Raw genomic sequence first — 18,381 nt, 5'->3', positions numbered from 1 at the left:
GCTACAATCCATATGGTGGGTGTGATGTTCAATCAACCCTGTGTCTGTACTCACTGTGTCTCTCCACTGGAAAGAGGAAGATCATGTGCGATGTGTCCTTTTTATATGGATTGGTGTAATGCCCTCCTGTGGTGGTATCACCTCTGTGTATAGTGAAATCCCATTGGTCGTGTCCTATCTTACTGACCTATTGGTTGAATGTCTGTGTGTCATGTCTCTGGTGCTCACTCTAGTGTCTAGCCAGTCTACGTGTACTTGCATTACCCCTTGTGTATTTACAATGATGCATATCACCACAATGTGGTCATACACTACTGCAGCGAGAATTACCCAGAGGAAAAAAAATTTTAAAAACGCGAGGCAATCTTTGGGGATCATTTTACATCATCCCACAACCCGGCCACTTTGAAAAACACTGCTCTAGGGTGTGGATTTCCCCCTTCCCAATATTTTAGTTCATAGAATTTACAGTGCAGAAGGAGGCCATTCGGCCCATCGAGTCTGCACCAGCTCTTGGAAAGAGCAGCCTATCCAAGGGCAACACCTCCACCCGATCCCCATAACCCAGTAACCCCACCCGACACTAAGGGCAATTTTGGACACTAAGGGCAATTTATCATGTCCAATCCACCTAACTTGCACATCTTTGGACTGTGGGAGGAAACCGGAGCACCCGGAGGAAACCCACGCACACACGGGGAGGATGTGCAGACTCCGCACAGACAGTGACCCAAGCCGGAATCGAACCTGGGACCCTGGAGCTGTGAAGCGACTGTGCTATCCACAATGCTACCGTGCTGCCATGTCACAAGGATTTTAAGGTTTCCCATAAGTGACATCATCAAGCAGCAGAAACAGCCAAACAGACAGCAAACCAGGAAGTAAAATGTACAGATTATCCTTCACTTTTTACAAAATGTTGTGAAAAATTAAATACATTTTTGGGAGGTAAACTTTAAAATATTTTTTAAAACTGACGAAAAATGATATTGCACAAGTACAAAGATGGTGTTCCAGAGCTACAGATGCTCTTAAGCAGTACTGATTTGTTACACCATCGAAAACCCAGTTACATCTCATTAACAAAGTATAACGTTTCCGGGATTTTTTCTTTAAACAGCAGCTTTAGATCCGCAAAAGAGAACATTCTAGTCAATTCAGTGATTTCTAGGTGGTTCTAGGCGCTCCTCCTGTGCCTATGCCCACAATTGACTTGCATAAACTAATTTTATATGGAAACTTAGTCAACAAGTTGTAGAGCAAACATGCTTTGACTGTCTCTACAGCATCAATCAGTGCACAATGATCAGGGTTACAACTTGACAAATCTTAGCCCTTAGGCAACACAAAAGGAAAAAGATGTCACACAAGTCAAACCTCGAAACACTCAAGAAAAATAGGAATAAGTTCCATACCATGGGGTTTGAATCAGCAATCAGGTCTCGCAGTGAATCCAAGAAGCCTTGATCCTCTACCATCTGGGCGTTGATGTCATGCAGTTTGGCCACACAGACAGCAGCTGTTTTCCGGACATACGGGTCTTCATCTTTCAGACACTTGCGGAGAGGCTCACATAGGTATTCTGTTATTTTGTCCACACGGATGCACCCCATTGTACGGACTGCCAGAGCTCTGATCAAGGGGTTTGGATCTTCACAATCCTGAGAACACAATTTTTTTGTAGGAATTTCAATTAAAAGTAATGTCAGTACACCCTTTTAATTTTAGACTTTTAGGAAATTTTCTGAAAATTGCTTAGGATTTTTGTTGTTGCGTTGTCTATGCATAAGAAATTTTAGTGCTGTTAGCATCAGGCACCACCAGCTTAGTTGTACCACAACTAGACACAAAGTAAAGCTCCATATACTATACCTCGATTTAAGAACAGCATCTACTGTATCAATACGACCTTCCCACTATACCCTCTGTCGTGGTCAGAATGTATTTGCTCTCTTACTGCCTGCAGGCAGTTTTTTGTAGTACTATTCTTCAGTATCTAGTGCCTTTATCAGTTTGTTACCACATGGAGTGAATTAAATTGGAAGACAACTGAAATCTGTGGAACTGGGTGTTAAGGAATGGGTTAAGAGACGTTCCAATTAGGTGTCTCAATGATGTTAAGTATCCAATAATTGATACTGATTTGTAAAGAGGTTGCAGGTGGCACTTGTTTGGTGTGGTGATACAGTTTTGTATAGAGTGTGTTCAAGGAAAAGAAAGGGGTCTTGGGAAAGGAGCAGAACTCTTCTCTTTACCGAACAGCAGGCAGAGATAGATCATCCGCTCAGCAATTCTGGCTGAAGATTTTTGAGAATGCTTCAGCCTTATCTTTGCATTGATATGCTGGGCCTCTCCATCATTGAGGATGGGAATATTTGTGCAGCCTCCTTATCCTCCAGCGAGTTGTTTAATTGTCCATCACCATTCAAGGCTGCATGTGGCAGGTTTGCAGAGTTTAGGTCTGATTCGTTGGTTTTGGAATTGCTTACTTTTTGTCTATTACTTGTTGCTTGTGCTGTTTGGGCACACATGTAGTCCTGTGTTGTAGCTTGAAGCTCATTTTTAGGTCAGGCTGGTGTTTCTCCTGTCATGTCCTCCTGCACTCTTCATCGAACCAGAGTTGACCCCCCCCCCCCGCGGCATGATGGTGATGGTAGAGTGGGGGATATGCCAGGCCACGAGATTATAGATTGCATTGGAGTACAATTCTGCTGCTGATGGCTCAGAGCACCTCACGGATGCCCAGTCTCGTTATTCGATCTGTTCGAATTCCATCCCATTTAGCACGGTGGTAGTGCCGCACAACAGTGTCTTGGTCATCTAACTCTTGATGTCATGCTTACATCATTAATGACATGGTCTCATTAATATAACCTATTACTCTACATCTCTCCATCACCCCCCCACACACACAAGTATAAATGCCAAACTGTTACATTGCTTTAAGCTAGTTCCTTTACATTCACAATGCCTGCTCCTGTATTATTTACAATTACAATCCAACTCCTCCGCGTCTCCCCTCTCCAAGTCACTGTCACCCGAGGCTTCAATCTATACAACAGATTTCTCAGCTCCCTTGGAGGGCATGCCAGACTTGTGTATTCTCTTCTCTGCACCTTGTGAGGCAAACGTACTGTGGAGTGGGATAGCATCTTCTGACAACTACTAATACTTGGGCTGTGATCCCAATAGTGTCTCAACCGCAAAGGTTGTGAAACTCATTCAATGAAAAACTGATTCGAGAGAAAAAAACTTCAGGACATGGACGATCACACCCCCCTTAAAGGAAGAGAACAAACCGACTCCGTAATTTTCTGCTTCCACTGCACACTGGGGAAAGGGCTAAGAATATGAAGCATCTTTAACTTCTACGCCGAATTTCACAACTGTATCATTCACTGCAGCTGTGGTGTCAAAGTAGTCTCCGATACCGGAGACGGGAAGAACAAGATCATAAAGAAATGGCAGGATACGAAGAGAAGAACTTCGCTTGCACACATTTGCAGTTAGTGAAATAGTCTACACTTGCTTCAGTGAGAGACTGCTCTGCTGTAGGAAATAGGATGAAGGTGTTAGCATGAGGACATAGGGCTGCGCCATCTTCAACAATGGAACAAACCTCCAGACCCGGGTCTAGATGAAATTGCTGCGTAGAAATGAAATGAATTGAAAATGAAAATCGCTTATTGTCACGAGTAGACTTCCATGAAGTTACTGTGAAAAGCCACATTGCGGCGCCTGTTCGGGGAGGCTGTTACGGGAATCGAACCGTGCTGTTGGCCTGCTTGGTCTGCTTTCAAAGCCAGCGATTTAACCCAGTGTGCTAAACAGCCCCTCTTCACTAGAACTCTAAACTCTAGAACTCTTCAGCTGTAAACGTTCTGCAATTTGAGCCTCTGTTTCTTCACAATTTGCATCTTTGACTTACTGGTGAGATTCAAGTGTAAACTGTAGCTTATATTCATACACATTAATAAGCTCAGAACTCTTTGTAATGGTTTGTTCCAACTTGGAATCAAGCACCTCTTTCTCCCCGGATTGCTCATTGTCAGCCAGCAATTATAGAGCGCACCTGACGAAGTCTAGGATGAGCTGGTTGTTTGAAGGTGTGGAGGATACCGGTGAGCAGTGTGGGAAGGGCCCGACCAATCATGCGCATATATTCTGATCCTGCCCCAAGTTAGAGAAATTTTGGAGGTCATTTTTTCAGCACCATGTCGAAGATCTTGCATGTGGATTGGGGGCCATGTTTGGGGTGTCGGACTTCCCGGAGCTGCAGACAGGGGCAGATGTCTTAGCTTTTGCCTCGCTGACCTACATACTCAATGGACCCATTCCAAGCCTCAACAGCTCCCCAAATTGTACCTCAACTCCACCTGTCACGCCAACTGTAAAGCTTCATGCAAGATCAAATCCTCTTTAGATTGTGAGAATTACGGTAGTGCTTAGTCGAACACGGCGACTACAATGCGGTCTCGAATCAACTCGTCTCTTGGTGTCCAGGTGTCCCTCACTGAATTTTGACAATGTGAAGTTAATCCATTCCAAGATCTTCACCTGTGGGTTACCAATTTGTGGTCTGCAGCGCTGCTAATAAAGTTTTATTGCTACCATGTGTTGCTATACCAAACCTTAATGAGGTTTTGCTTATTCTGTGATAGACTGGAGATAGCCAGTATATAAAGCTTTTCTTGAAACTATTTATTATGAACTATTTAAGGCCTCAGGGTAAGCACATGGCTTCCAGGGCTCATATTGTCCTGTGCCTTGCTCTCTTGGAGTTGGACTCTTGATCGCACATGTAGATCATTAATACCATCATAGTCTCATTAACATAACCAACCATTACTCTATCCAGATGGCGTAATCTGGTAATTCTCAACTGAGAATTGAAGAGAATAATTGGATATGAAAATGCTCAATCCCTGGGCTCCATCAACTTGGACAGGCTTAGCTGGACCAGCAAGATAAGCCTTACAATTAAATTACTGGGAATCTGAAACAAAGTAGGTGCTGGGATGCACAGCTGGCCAATTAACAGCTAAGAAGAGAAAAAAAAAAGTTTATGAATTGCTCTATTTGACTTAGTGCCCCAGGACTAGGCAGGGCAACGTTTAGGCAGCTTCAGTTACTGTTCCGAATCATTTTAATCTAGTAATACCTTCAGGAAAGTATACATCACCAGACAAGGACAGGATTGGACCTAATTGTGGTGCACGTTAGTTAAAGAATCCACCAACAGTCACTGCTTAGATTCATTTGTGAAGCATGGATACTTGGGTGTGGCACTGGAGAGTCAAGAGCCTATTCTGAGCAACAGTGGTTTCAGAATTTCTAAGGAGCAGCCAAACAAAACTGAATGTTTGTGTGTTTAACCCTTGAGCTCTTCTTCAACCATTTTTTTAAAAACTGGTTAACTTATTTGAGAAAGATCTCAATATTAATTTGATAAGAACGGCCAGGTTTCCCATTTTACCATAGCTATTCTGCATATCGTCCAAGGTAATAAGCACAATTACTACGTGTACCACGTACTGTTGGGCTTCAGAATAAGCTTAGCCTGCATGCTTTTATGCTGAATTTTTTCTGTGAATGCACTCCAGGAACGGGCCAGCCCACGACTCTTGTAGAGGTTCCCCTCCAAGTCGCTCACCACCCTGACTTGTAAATATATCGCCATTCCTTCACTATTGCTGGGGCAACATCCTGGAACTCCCTCCCTAACAGCCAGCACAGTGGGTGTACCTACATCTCAAGGACTGCAACGGTTCAAGGAGGCAACTCACCACCACCTTCTGAATCGCAACAATGGATGGGCAATAAAAATGCTAGCCTAACCTTTGACGCCCACATCCCGTAAATGAATTTTAAAAAATTTGTGCACTGGATTCTGTCGCTACCTCGCAAGTGTAGTTATAAGCCACAAAGAAACATCATTACTCATGGGCTCTAGTGGGATGTGTGATGCATAGCTGGAACACATCAAAGAACAAGTTACATTTGGGGGAAAAACACAACTTTGACACTGATCCAAGTACAGAAAAAAAAACATCAATTCACAGAATTTGTCTATAAGAAAAAACAGGAATACAAGTGACAGCAAAGTATCTTGCCAGAGCACAATGTCTCAACAAGTCAAAATATTATTGCTATGCTTCCAAACAACATCTGCTGCTCTCAACGATTAAAAATGTTGTCCTATGCTTCTTCAAACCTCACCTCCGAAATATACTGACTCACACAGGGTAGTGTTGCCCCAGGTACTAATTCTCACAAGATGACAGCTGCTCAGGCAGCAACAGCTCTCTGGCACCTATTTTCTCAACCACCCTTTCTTCACACTCAAGCTCACAGTGAGAATCAGCAGATTAATTATTAGGGGGGGGGTAAAACAAGCAAGTTTAATCAGCAGTTTACTTTACCGTGGTGGAACCAATAGCCAATCATGACTTCACACAATATCCAGGCGCAAGCATTTTCTAGCAGAAGTCATCACAAGATAGTACTGTGGTGCAAAAACCCCCTCACCCAGGGGTGCTGGGCTCAATTTCAGTACCTCACCCTGGATCAGACTTGGAATGGAGCACAAGGCTTTTTGGCATGCATGACGTGAAACAAGTATGGAAAGCATCAGATCCAACAACTTTTCGGAATTATACTGTGATAATTATACCTTAACAAAGCTGTTGACAGCCATGATCGCCATATCAGGCTGATTCTTAGCGTAGTTCATGAGGTAGAGGTAAACCAGCTTCTTCAGCTCCAGGTTGTCGGTCTGCATACAGTTCACAACATCTGGAAATAGTGAACTACACAAAACATAACAGAAGACAAATTAATCTACCTTGATAATAGCAGAATGGTTTCTTCTTGCAGCAAACAGGCTAAACTGTTAATATATCCAGCAAATAAAGGCAAAATACGGTGGATATTGGAAATCTGAAACAGAAATTGCTGGATAAATGCAGGTCTGGCAGCATCTGTGAAGAGAGAAACAGTAAATGTTTCAAGTCCATATGACCCTTCTACAGAGCTGAACAGGGGCAGAAATGAAATGAATTATATATTTGAAGGGGGATGGGGCAGAAAGTAAGGTCATGGATAGGCCAGAGCTGAGAGGTTGGCAAAGATGCCATGGACACAAGACAAAGAGGGTGTTAATGGCGCCATTAAGGACTCGAGTGGCCCAAACCCTCCTTTCAGGTCATGCAGCATTTCACCTGCGCCTCCTTCAATTTGTTCTACTGCGTTCGCTGCTCCCAATGTGGGTCTTCTCTACTTTGGGGAGACTAAACGCAGATTGGGTAACCCACTTTGCTGAGCATCTTTGCTCCATCTGCAAGCATCACCCCAACCTTCCTGTCGCATGTCATTTCAACTCAACATCTTGCTCTCATGACCACATACCCATCCTCGGCCTGTTGCAATGTTCCAGTGATGCCCAACGCAAACTGGGAACATCTCATCTTCCAATTAGGCACATTACAGCCTTCTGGATTTAATGTAGAGGTCAACAACTTTAAACTGTTAACTTTTCCCCCCTTCGTTTTTTTTGGTTCCCTTGGCTTCCCCAACACAGGCCCACCTCTCACACACATGCCCACCTGTCCCTGGTTTGTTACGTTTTGCTCCCACTGAGCATCAACCTGTTCTCCTATTGACACATTCTGTCATCTTACCCTTTTGCCACTATCAGCACTCTTCAGTCCTGAATGGCACCCCCTTTGTCCTATGTCCATGACATCTTTGTCAACCTCTCCATAGCTCCGACCTATCCCTGACCTTCCACCCTGCCCCACCCCCTCTCCAGTAATTCATCACAGTTCTACCTCTCTTCAGTTCTGACGAAGGGTCACATGGACTCAAAACATAACTCTGTTCCATTCTCCATCGATGCTGTCAGACGGCTGACTTTATCCAATATTTTGTGTGTGTGCGCGCAATATATCTAGCTGGAATGTCTTTACATAATTTCTTTGTGAAGCTGTGGAGGGTAAAGCTATATGGCAATGCAACTTGCCTTCACCACTGTTAGAAATGTGGAATAAGATCTCTGCCAAACAAATGAGTCAGACCTGGTCATATTAATCTGTGTGGATATATGTACTGTGCTTCAGTAGCATTGATGAGGCGACACTGTAAAACACTGCTTAGGATTGGCATGGCAGTCAATTAACAATATGCTGTTGTTCTGATGCTCAATATAAATCAAGTTTGATGATTGATATCACCTTCAAAGAACTTATTGGAGCTTTAATGGGAGAAATATCCTTTGAAACCAGATTTTTTTCATTTCAGCTTCAAATCAGTCTCTGCTCACCCTTCCATATATGGAAGGTGAAAAGTGGTCCCCAAGCAACTGTTGTATAAAAAAAAAATTTCATAATATGAAAAAACATATTTTCATAATATCTAAGTGTTTGCTTGAAGGTGATAAACAAATAACAGAAATTTTTAAAACTTATAATAAAGGCCTAGACCTTCCAGTCTCCGGGTCATCATAGCCCAGGTTGTGCCAAGTCTTAATGCAAAAACACTGCAGGAATTGCCCAGGAAATTTCCATTGGGCAAGTACCATGCATCTGGAATCCTCCAAAACAGAGTTTGAGTCAGAGACTTCAGGTGGTTCCAACTCACTTAGCAGAATAGTTACACAGGAAAGGTTAGGACTAAATCAGTTCTAATCATAATTATTGACCCCACAACTGCCACCACTGACCACCCACCGCACCCCCCCCACCGATCCCCAGCCCTCACTGTTCACCCTACCCCCATCGAACCTCCACGGGTTCCCCCACCACCTTCTGGCTTCCTACCCTACACCCACCTATTGTGGATTAGCCATGCTAAACTGCCCCTCAGTGTCCAAAGACGTGCAGATTAGGTGGGGTTATGGGGCTACAGGTATAGGGCAGGGGAATGAGCCTAGGTAGAGTGCTCTTTCAGAGGGTCGGTGCAGACTCAATGGGCCGAATGGCTCCTTCTGCACTATAGGGATTTTATTCTATGGATACCTGGCCTCTTATCTTAGCAAAGTGGTTTTGGGAATTCTCAGGAGGCCCAGTTCCATCACCCAGGTGACAAAACGTGGAGCTCTGGCACAAGATAAGTAAACAGGAGCAGTGACAATCCAATAGTGATTAGTGGAAGATTCAGCCCGTAACGCATGTCCTGTACTTTTGACTTTACGTGTTAAGTTTAGGGATTACATGCCCTTGTGCATTAGCCCTTGGACTGATCTGATCTCTTCACATATCTTCTCTACTATGTAGTACTATACTCCTGTATGCTTCACCCAATGCCTGTGTCTATGTATTTACATTGTATTTTATGTGTTTTCTTTTCATGTACGGAATGATCTGTCTGAGCTAAATGCAGAACAATACTTTTCACTGTACCTCGGTACACGTGACAATAAACCAGTGTTCTTCAAAGTCGGGGGTGCGATCCACAGGTGGGACGCGGGCAGGTGTCGGGAGGGTCGCGGAGCCGTTGTCCGCGGCACTCCCAATCGCGCAAATCCCCGCGCAGCATTTTTAATACCGCCGGTTGCAAGCGGCCGGGAACATGTCAAAAAAAAATTTGACCGCACTGCGCATGCTCACACAATGAGGCATTGTGCAAATCAGGCATGCATGCGCAGTGCGGCAGCTATTTTTTTTTAAAAAACAGTTGCAGCTTTTTGTTTTGCAAGTTCTGCAGTGGTTTTTATTCATTTAATTTTTTTTTTCATTTATTTTATTCATTTTATTTTTTTACACGTTCGGGGGTGGGGGGGTTATTCATTTTTTTCATTTATTTTACTCATTTTATTTTTTTTTTACAAGTTCGGGGGGGTTTATTTGAGAAAATTTTACAGGAAAAAAATGTAGAACTTTGGACAGATGGAGACTCCATACTTTCCGACACCGGAAGGCTTCACCTTCATCCAACAGGTTCCATTGGAGGAGCGTGTGCGAGGGCCAAAGGGACCCAAAACCATTTCCTCCATTTTTGTCAGCAGCAAACAAGGTAAGCGAAAATGGTGGGCCGGGCCGGCACGGGTCACTCAGCACGGGTCGGCCGGCTGGTAAAAATGAATTCCCGGAAAAGAAGTTTGAAGAACACTGCAATAAACCAATCCAATCACAAAATGCAAACTATACACAATGCATCACTGCACGTCAATCAGATTATTTACTGTATATAATTACTGATTGCATGTGTTATGCTTACTGATTGCATTCCATTTTACTCATTTTATGTTGCGTTCCACATTTATGATGCATTTATTACGGACTGTTTTACTTATTTCTCTGGTAAATATTATTTGCACGTAACTCTGAGCAGGTTAACCTGCAAAGGAGGTACGACTACAGAAATATTTTGCACTTTCTGAATTGGAAACTGGCAAAGCGGCCTTCCTACATATTTTCCAAAGCTATTTACTCTCAACATGCTTAGTTCTTAAATTGACTGTGATCATTTCATATAGAATCCCTACAGTGCCGGAGGCAGCCATTCGGCCCATCAAGTCTGCACTGACCCTCCGAAAGAGCACTCTACCCAGGTCCACTCCCCCATCCAATCCCTGTTACCTAACCTGCACATCCCTGAACACCAAGGAGCAATTTAGCATGGTCAATCCATCCAACCTGCACATCTTTGGACTGTGGGAGGAAACCAGGGCACCTGGAGGAAACCTACGGAGACACGGGGAGAACATGCAAACTCCACACAATCACTCAAGGCCGGAATTGAACAAGGGTCCCTGGTGCTGAGGCAGCTGCGCCACCATGGCAGAGTAAAATTCATCATTCAGTAAATACATGACAGATGCTGTATACGGAAAGCATTTAATAACTCATTTTAAGAACAAGTGGGGTTGGAAAAAAGCCTGAACCATGACAACCCCCATGCTGAAGCTCACTCAGGTTAAAGTCACTACTGAAAACATTTATAATTCTGAATTCACCAAATGATCAAGAGATAGTCTTTCGATGGCAGAGAGAACAGCAGTACACCTGCTTGGTCTGACTTCAGCTCCAACACTGAAAACGAAACTAAAACACACCCTGCAGCCTGCTCAAAAACAAAAGTAAAAAGTTGACAGACAGCCCAGCTCCACCCACTCGGACATCACTGCTGTAGTAAACACCCATTTCTTAAAGGTACTCTCACTACAGATATTTATATACACACCCATTTCTCAAAGATACTCTCACATGACACTATCCATAGCTCCAAACTACAACATGTAGAAGTGCATGTTGCCATAGCAACTAAACCTCCTGAATGAATTGCAACATACTCACCACCTGATGGTGCACCAAAGATGACCAAGGTAACCCACCCCCTGACCTTTCCTCTGTCATGATGGCAAGAACTTACACTCATCACACTGAGCTGCAGGAACGCACTGCCAGAGTTAAAGGTTCAAATTTATGTAGTACCACCACTTCAGAAGAGCACTGCTACCTGAAGCATTTGATGCCATCCCTGTAACACTTCCCTCGAGCACATTCAACTTCTTTGCTTGCATGTCTCATCTTGACACATTCTGAAGACTAAATTTCAATCACAATTTGTACCATGTCAGCTAAAAACAATAGTGTCCATTGTGTTAAATCTGTAATTAACTCTTCATTCACAACTGGAGTTAGTCCAACAGAAACTTTCCTACCAAGAACTACTTGCCATGGTTGCTAAGCAATAACCTGGAAACCCATAGTGCCAATAACTTCAATACATCTCAGCAAATTTGTTGCATGTGCAGCTTCACATGAACTGACAGAAAGCAAGCTCTTCATTGCTGCAGTCTGCAGTTCCATATTACAACACGCTGTTCTGGCAAGTCACAATCTGCAATGTGAACCTGACCACAGACATCTGAAAAATTCAGTCATGTGATCCAAAACCACAATGCAAATGACCTCTCGAAGGTACAGGAGAAATAGAAATATCACTTTCTCTGACAAATATATATATTACTTGGTGAACTTCTCCACTCACGGTAATGAACTTAAATTCAGTAAGATGTCCAAAATAAAAAGCTGGCATCAGCTAGGCGATTGTGAAGCTGTCAAGACTGTTTAAAAACACCAACTTCTGATCCATAAGGTTCTTCTGGAGAAAAGAAAACTTGCTGTTACCAGCCAATCCCATCTTAAACATGACACCAGTCCCACAGCAAGGTGGCTGATCCTGAACTGGCCTGTGACAGGGCCGAAGAAGCCACTGAGCAGTATCAAGCAGCTACCAGCAGTTCAAAAGAGGGCTCACCACCTCCATCTCAGGGCGAGGGAACAGGGGCAAAAAATGCCAACAACACCCACATCCGTACAATGAACAATTAAAGTTCCGAAATAAGGAACAATTTTATTTTCACATCAAGTATGAGCATTGATCATTCCCAGTTCCTTCTATCCTGCCCAATGTTGTTTAACATTCAACCCCTGATCACCAGCATGACATTTTCATCTTCCACAACGCTCCTTGTAGTCAAAGATTTGGCAAGAACATTAGAGAAAGTTGCAAATTTTCACCCACTGAAGATTGAAGCTGCCCCATTCTTCCCATTTTGGCTCCTTGCTGCGAGACACTCTTGTTAATGAGATGGATTACATAAAATACATGGCACAGAAACAGGTGCACCAGTGTATGCTGGTTTTCATCCTTCAGTCGAGCCTCTTCCCATCGTTCCTCATTAACTCGAGATTCAACCCCAATTCAGGAGAATAACATGTACCTCACTCCCCCTCCAATCAATACCAGCTCGAATTGAGGAACTTAGTGAAGCAAATGGTAAAAGAAACTGCACCAGAATCTCAGTCTGTTTCTGATAGTTCTGCTGAGCTTCATCTCTTTATAAGAGTTTTTCATCATTCCTTGCAAAGTTGTAAATGTACATTAAGAAAAGCAGATAGCAATAACCTCCTCCCCTACAATCACTGTCGCAAACAAATAATGGAGTTGAACAGTAATAAGTGCACTCTAACGTTTACATGGTATGTGCACAGCTCATATTCAACCATCCATTTGGCAAATACAGCTTCGTAAACCAAAAAACCAAAAAGGACACATGTAATTGAAATATAGACAGAAGCAGGTTGGATGAACAGCGAGTCAGCAAGCTATTCTTTCATCTCTGGGAGTTAGGCTCAAATCCAACAAAGGTTGTCTGCTAGCAATACACAAAACAAGCTGGATTATAGTCTTGTCCAGCAGCTCATCATGGACCCATAGTATTAAAGTGAGACTGAATCATCAATCAGCTTCAGAAATGTCACATGGATAGTTGGTGAGAGAAGTAACATTTCAAAAGTTACAGCAGACTGAACGCCTCTTGCTCCAGCTGACGTGGCGGGAGTGCCAGTAATCAAGCCGGGAAAACCGTACCAATCCTCAGTACTAATAGAGCTGATCTTGATAATTCCTCCCCACTCAATCCTCATGTCTCACTCAAGACCTTACACCAGGAAATTTAACAAGATATTTGATAGAGGCAAAACAGAATGCCAAAGACAAAGGTGCTCCATTTTATGTTGATAAGTCACCATTGTGAATTAAGGATTCACCAGCCAGAGCAGATATACTTACCAGGCCAACGGCAGATTCACTTAATGCGCAAACAACTAGCAAGGTCAGCTCAGATAAAACGAATTATTGATACTAAAATCGAAATAATTGATACTTTTAACTGTTGCAAACAGACAAGTAATCCATTTGGATTTGGCTTTAAGAAGCCGATAACATTTTCTGTAGGCTCAAGATGCCTTCTTCCGGGTGGCACAAAGGTTAGCACTGCTGCCTCAAGGCACCAAGAACCCGGTTTCAATCCTGGCCCCGGGTCACTGTTCGTGTGGAGTTTACACATTCTCCCCATGTCACAGAATTAGAATTTACAGTGCAGGAGGCGGCCATTCGGCCCATCGAGTCTGCACTGCCAGGGCAGCACGGTGGCGCAGCGGGTTAGCACTGCGACCACATGGCGCCGAGGTCCCAGGTTCGATCCTGGCTCTGGGTCACTGTCTGTGTGAAGTTTGCATATTCTCCCCGTGTTTGCGTGGGTTTCGCCCCCACAACCCAAAAGGCAAGCTAGGTGGATTGGCCACGCTAAATTGCCCCTTAATTGGAAAAAAATATGAATTGGGTACTCTTAAAAAATTTTTTACGTGTCTGCACTGCCCTTGGAAAGAGCACCCTACCTCAGCCCACACCTCCACCCTATCCCCGTAACCCCTCCCAACCTTTTTGGACACTCAAGGGCAATTTTAACATGGCCAATCCACCTAACCTGCGCATCTTTGGACTTTGGGAGGAAACCGGAGCACCCAGAGGAAACCCACGCAGATACAGGGAGAACGTGCAAACTCCACACAGACAGTGACCCAAGCCAGGTGTCGAACCTGGGACCCTCGAGCTGTGAAGCAACTGCGCTAACCACAAACCAATGATGTGCAGGGTAGGTGGATTGGCCCACCCCCACAGCCCAAAGATGTGCAGGGTAGGTGGATTGGCCATGGTAAACAGCCCTTACTTTGGTGTTTTGGGGGGGGGGGGGAGAGAGATGAGGAGGAGGAGGAGGAGGAGACGTGCCTTCTTCCACCATCCAGTAAAATAAAAAATGCTGGGGGGGGGGGGGGGGGGAAAGAGGGCGAGAGAGACTTGTACAGATGTCCAAACTTCGAGATCTCCAGTTACCTCTAAATAAGGCTAAATGAAATAAAATGAAAATCGTTAATTGTCACGAGTAGGCTTCAATGAAGTTACTATGAAAAGCCACATTCCGGCGCCTGTCCGGGGAGGCTGATACGGGAATCGAACCGTGCTGCTGGCCTGCTTGAAAAGCCAGCGTTTTAGCCCAGTGGGCTAAATGGTCACAGGGCCACAGAGAAAGGGAAAAATTGGTACTTAAAATTATACATTTTAAATTCACAGAGAGGAGGTTTTCCAAGACATCATATCAGAACTACAATTCTTTGCCCATCTGCACCTTGCAGATTTTGGCATTTAAATAAGACTTCTAAATTTTGTCAGCACATCACCAGTGACTTGGATCTTGTGATCAGCAGTGGGGGTGTATGCCGTTGACCACATTAAAAACTACAACCCTGCTCTGACTGTAGGCTATAGTGCGAACTTGCTCTAATAATGAAGTTAGAGAGAGGCTGAGCAGGACAGGGCACTGCTGGTGAAACCATATCCCTTTTGGTATCACATGCTGAAGCCTCACCACTCAAAGTCTTCCTCCCCTCAGTTACAAGCGAATGTGTTTTTTTTAATATATGTGATTTTTGATTTTTTATTTGGTGTAATTTTCATTGCAGCCTCCCCGCCCCCACTTTACCCACCATCGGCCACCCACGCCTCTCCACTCCAGCTCCTCCCCTCCCAAGTGTTGCTGCTGATATCAGCGCTCTTAAGGAGTAGGACCTTGGGGTGTGGGAGGAGAGGTTGCAGAAGAGGGAGAGGGAGCCAGCATTGCTGGAGGATAGTAGGAGTGGTTTCACACTCCTACTGATGTAAAAAGGGGCAGCTGATGCAGGCTCTACACCTGCCAGGAGTAGCTAAAAAAAAAAATCATGTAGAAAGGGTTGCAAGTGCCAGGTAATTAACCCATGTTCCCACAGATAGTCCCAGCAGCACCAATTCCTCTGGAACGCCGCAACATCCAGATTCAAGTGTAAGTAGGCTCACTGGATGGTGCGGATCCACTGCGAACTTCAATAGCATTCTCTGTGTTTGCTGCTATTGGGATCACAAAATCTGGGCCTTATATTCACCAAAGTCACCAAGTGAAATCCTTGGACAGAACACAAGTTACTGCATATTCATCAGTCACTGAAGGAAACTCTGATTGATTGTTATATGTCCTCACCTTACATCCTTTCCGACTGTCATAGCGGCAATGACTTTTTTAACTGCTTCCTTCCTTTTCTCCTTCTTTTCATTATTCAGCTCAGCCTTCAACTCGAATATCTCTCCTGTAACAATAAAACAGTTGAACAAGATTAATCAAAGTATTATGTGCCATTGTTACAATTGCAGTAGCCATTTTCACTTGCTTCCTTGTCCTCTTGTTTCTTTTCCAAAACCAGTGATTCCATAAAGGCCACCAGCCTTCAGGCACCGTGGGGTCATTATTCATTTAAGAGTTTACATAAGACTATTCAATGTTGCAGCCAAGATTGGTCCGATCCTCAAACAACCTCTGTGCATATACTATCCTGCACTAGGCACTGGACAGCAACCAGGATGTTTTTGGCTCTTCATAGTCCAATTGAAGTATAACCATTATCATCCAAGTCATCAACAATTTAGTCAGTACAGGCCAATGGTCAAATCTAACGGCTCAATAAAACACCACGTGACATATTTCCTTCAGACATGGAGAATGCAAAAATCAAAGCATTTTGTGCTTTTCCATTTCATCTGGTAATAAAACTGAATGTAGCACTGACAAATACTCGGTGCGACACAAAGCAAGGATGGAGCATGGCAACAAAGGAGAATCTGGTTTCATAAACCCTAAAATAGTTAACAGAATATGTTTTGTTCAAGTTTGGCTAACTAAAGAGCAGCATAAAGGCTCCTGGTGCACTGAAAACAATTTCACTTCATGGGAATACCTTTGTACATCAAGGACTACAGCCAAATTTCATAATTAGAATTGTACAAATCACCCATCGACAGTGTTCCCTGCAGGCATCAAATGGGATCCTGATGAATTAGAAGCTAAATTTGGCACAGACTATTGCACGTTCAGCAGGTAATTGGGAAGGCAAACGCAATGTTGGTTTTGATTTCAAAGGGAATAGAGTATAAAAATAGGGAAGTCCTGCTAAAACTACACAAGGCACCTATCAAAGGAAAAATATACAGGCATCGAAAGCAGGTCCAGAGTAAGTTCACAAGGCTGATTCCAGGTATGGAGGGATTTTCTTATAAGGAGAGGTTGAGTAGATTGGGTCTATACTCATTGAAGTTTAGGTGAATGAGTTGACCATATTGAGACTCGTATATAATTTTAGGATTTTCAAGGGGCTTGACAGGTGCTGAGTGGTTGATTCCTCTTCTGGGCGAGTGCAGGACCAGAGGGCATAATCCCAGAGTAAGGGGACACACATTTAAGACAGCTGAGGAGGAATTTCTTCTCAGATAGAATCCCCCTACAGTGCAGAAGGAGGCCATTTGACCCATCGTTTCTGCACAAGTCCTTGGAAAGAGCATCCTACTTCGGCCTACACACCCTATCCCAGTAACTCCACCTAACCTTTTGGACACTAAGGGGCAATTTAGCATGGCCAATCCACCTAACCTGCACATCTTTGGAGGAAACCAGAGCATCCGGCGGAAGCACATGTACACACAGGGAGAAAGTGTACTTGTGATTCTGTCAAACTGTCCTTTCCTGGCTGCTTATTAAGTATGAACATCCCACTTCACGGTCAGAAACTTTTGCACATTACCGATCTTTGTACACAGCACATATCCACCATTACAACATTATAGACTCATACTCCTCCCTCACCACGTTTCTTCTTTCTCCTCATCCATCATACCTGCGCTGAGGCGAGGAAGCAGTCAGACAAGGTGCCTGAAAACCATTTCTATTGGTTCGCACTCAGAAGTTCTCCTCTGCCAGCCCAGCACTCAGTTGAGACAGAAAAGGACTGTATTCAGAGTCATACCTACAACCTGTGCCTCAGCTTCCCAAAGTGCACTACACCCCCCCCTGGATATCCCATCACTTAAATTAAACACCATCACTTCAGTAAGCTCTGGAGTTACGCTCAGGTTGCACGTATCCTTTACAAAAAGAGAAGAACACAGGAAACCCACCTTTTTTATTAGTTGTGAAATACTTGGAGTCGGTCATGGCGGCAGTGTTTTATGCTTCCTGCAAAAGAATAGACATTTTAGAACAACATTTTCCCCAACAACGTTTCTCGCTGAAACAAGAAGTGCAATTGGTAACTGCATCAATGGTTCAAGTTTGAGGGCATTTCTGTAATCACAACAGCTTCTACATAGGCTTCAATGGATTGAAGACAGCTGAGGAACCATTTCTTCAGTCAGATTTTTGTTTGGATTTTTTTTTGGAATACTTGCATGTTGCATTGAAAAGAAAAACAACAGATCATCTCATTCATTACTGTTTGTGGGACTTTGTGGCTGCACATCTTTCTGACATCACAAATAACTATTCTTCAAAAGTACTCAATTGGCAAGTCACTTTGGGACATCAAGGTTGTGAAAACCTTCACGTAAATGGAAGCTCTTTTCTTTTCAGTACAGGAACATCCAGACCACAGTAATAAGGAGCAGTTGAGGACTCTGGGTCTGTATTCGTTGGGAGTTTAGTAGGATGAGGGAGGAGCGAGGGGGGGGGGGGGGGTC

General features: G+C 43.8%; 1 protein-coding gene across 3 annotated transcripts in view; it reads right to left on the bottom strand.

The window, feature by feature from the left end:
- The window catches only part of ap2b1 (adaptor related protein complex 2 subunit beta 1), a 353,748-nt gene extending 335,864 nt beyond the window's left edge, over nucleotides 1-17,884 (bottom strand). For all 3 annotated transcript variants that reach the window (XM_038813715.1, XM_038813716.1, XM_038813717.1), the window contains exons 1-4: nucleotides 17,824-17,884; nucleotides 15,860-15,965; nucleotides 6,674-6,809; nucleotides 1,416-1,661 (exon numbers count right to left, since the gene is read on the bottom strand). In XM_038813715.1, coding sequence (XP_038669643.1) covers nucleotides 1,416-1,661; nucleotides 6,674-6,809; nucleotides 15,860-15,965; nucleotides 17,824-17,860 — 525 coding nt within the window. In that variant the 5' untranslated portion in view covers nucleotides 17,861-17,884. The remainder of the gene's footprint in view (nucleotides 1-1,415; nucleotides 1,662-6,673; nucleotides 6,810-15,859; nucleotides 15,966-17,823) is intronic.
- Between the last annotated feature and the right edge of the window lie 497 nt (nucleotides 17,885-18,381).

Source organism: Scyliorhinus canicula, chromosome 12 (assembly GCF_902713615.1).
Source record: "Scyliorhinus canicula chromosome 12, sScyCan1.1, whole genome shotgun sequence".
NCBI classification, from domain to species: domain Eukaryota; kingdom Metazoa; phylum Chordata; class Chondrichthyes; order Carcharhiniformes; family Scyliorhinidae; genus Scyliorhinus; species Scyliorhinus canicula.
Note: the sequence above shows the minus strand (reverse complement) of the source record. Positions and strands in the feature narration are given on the sequence as shown.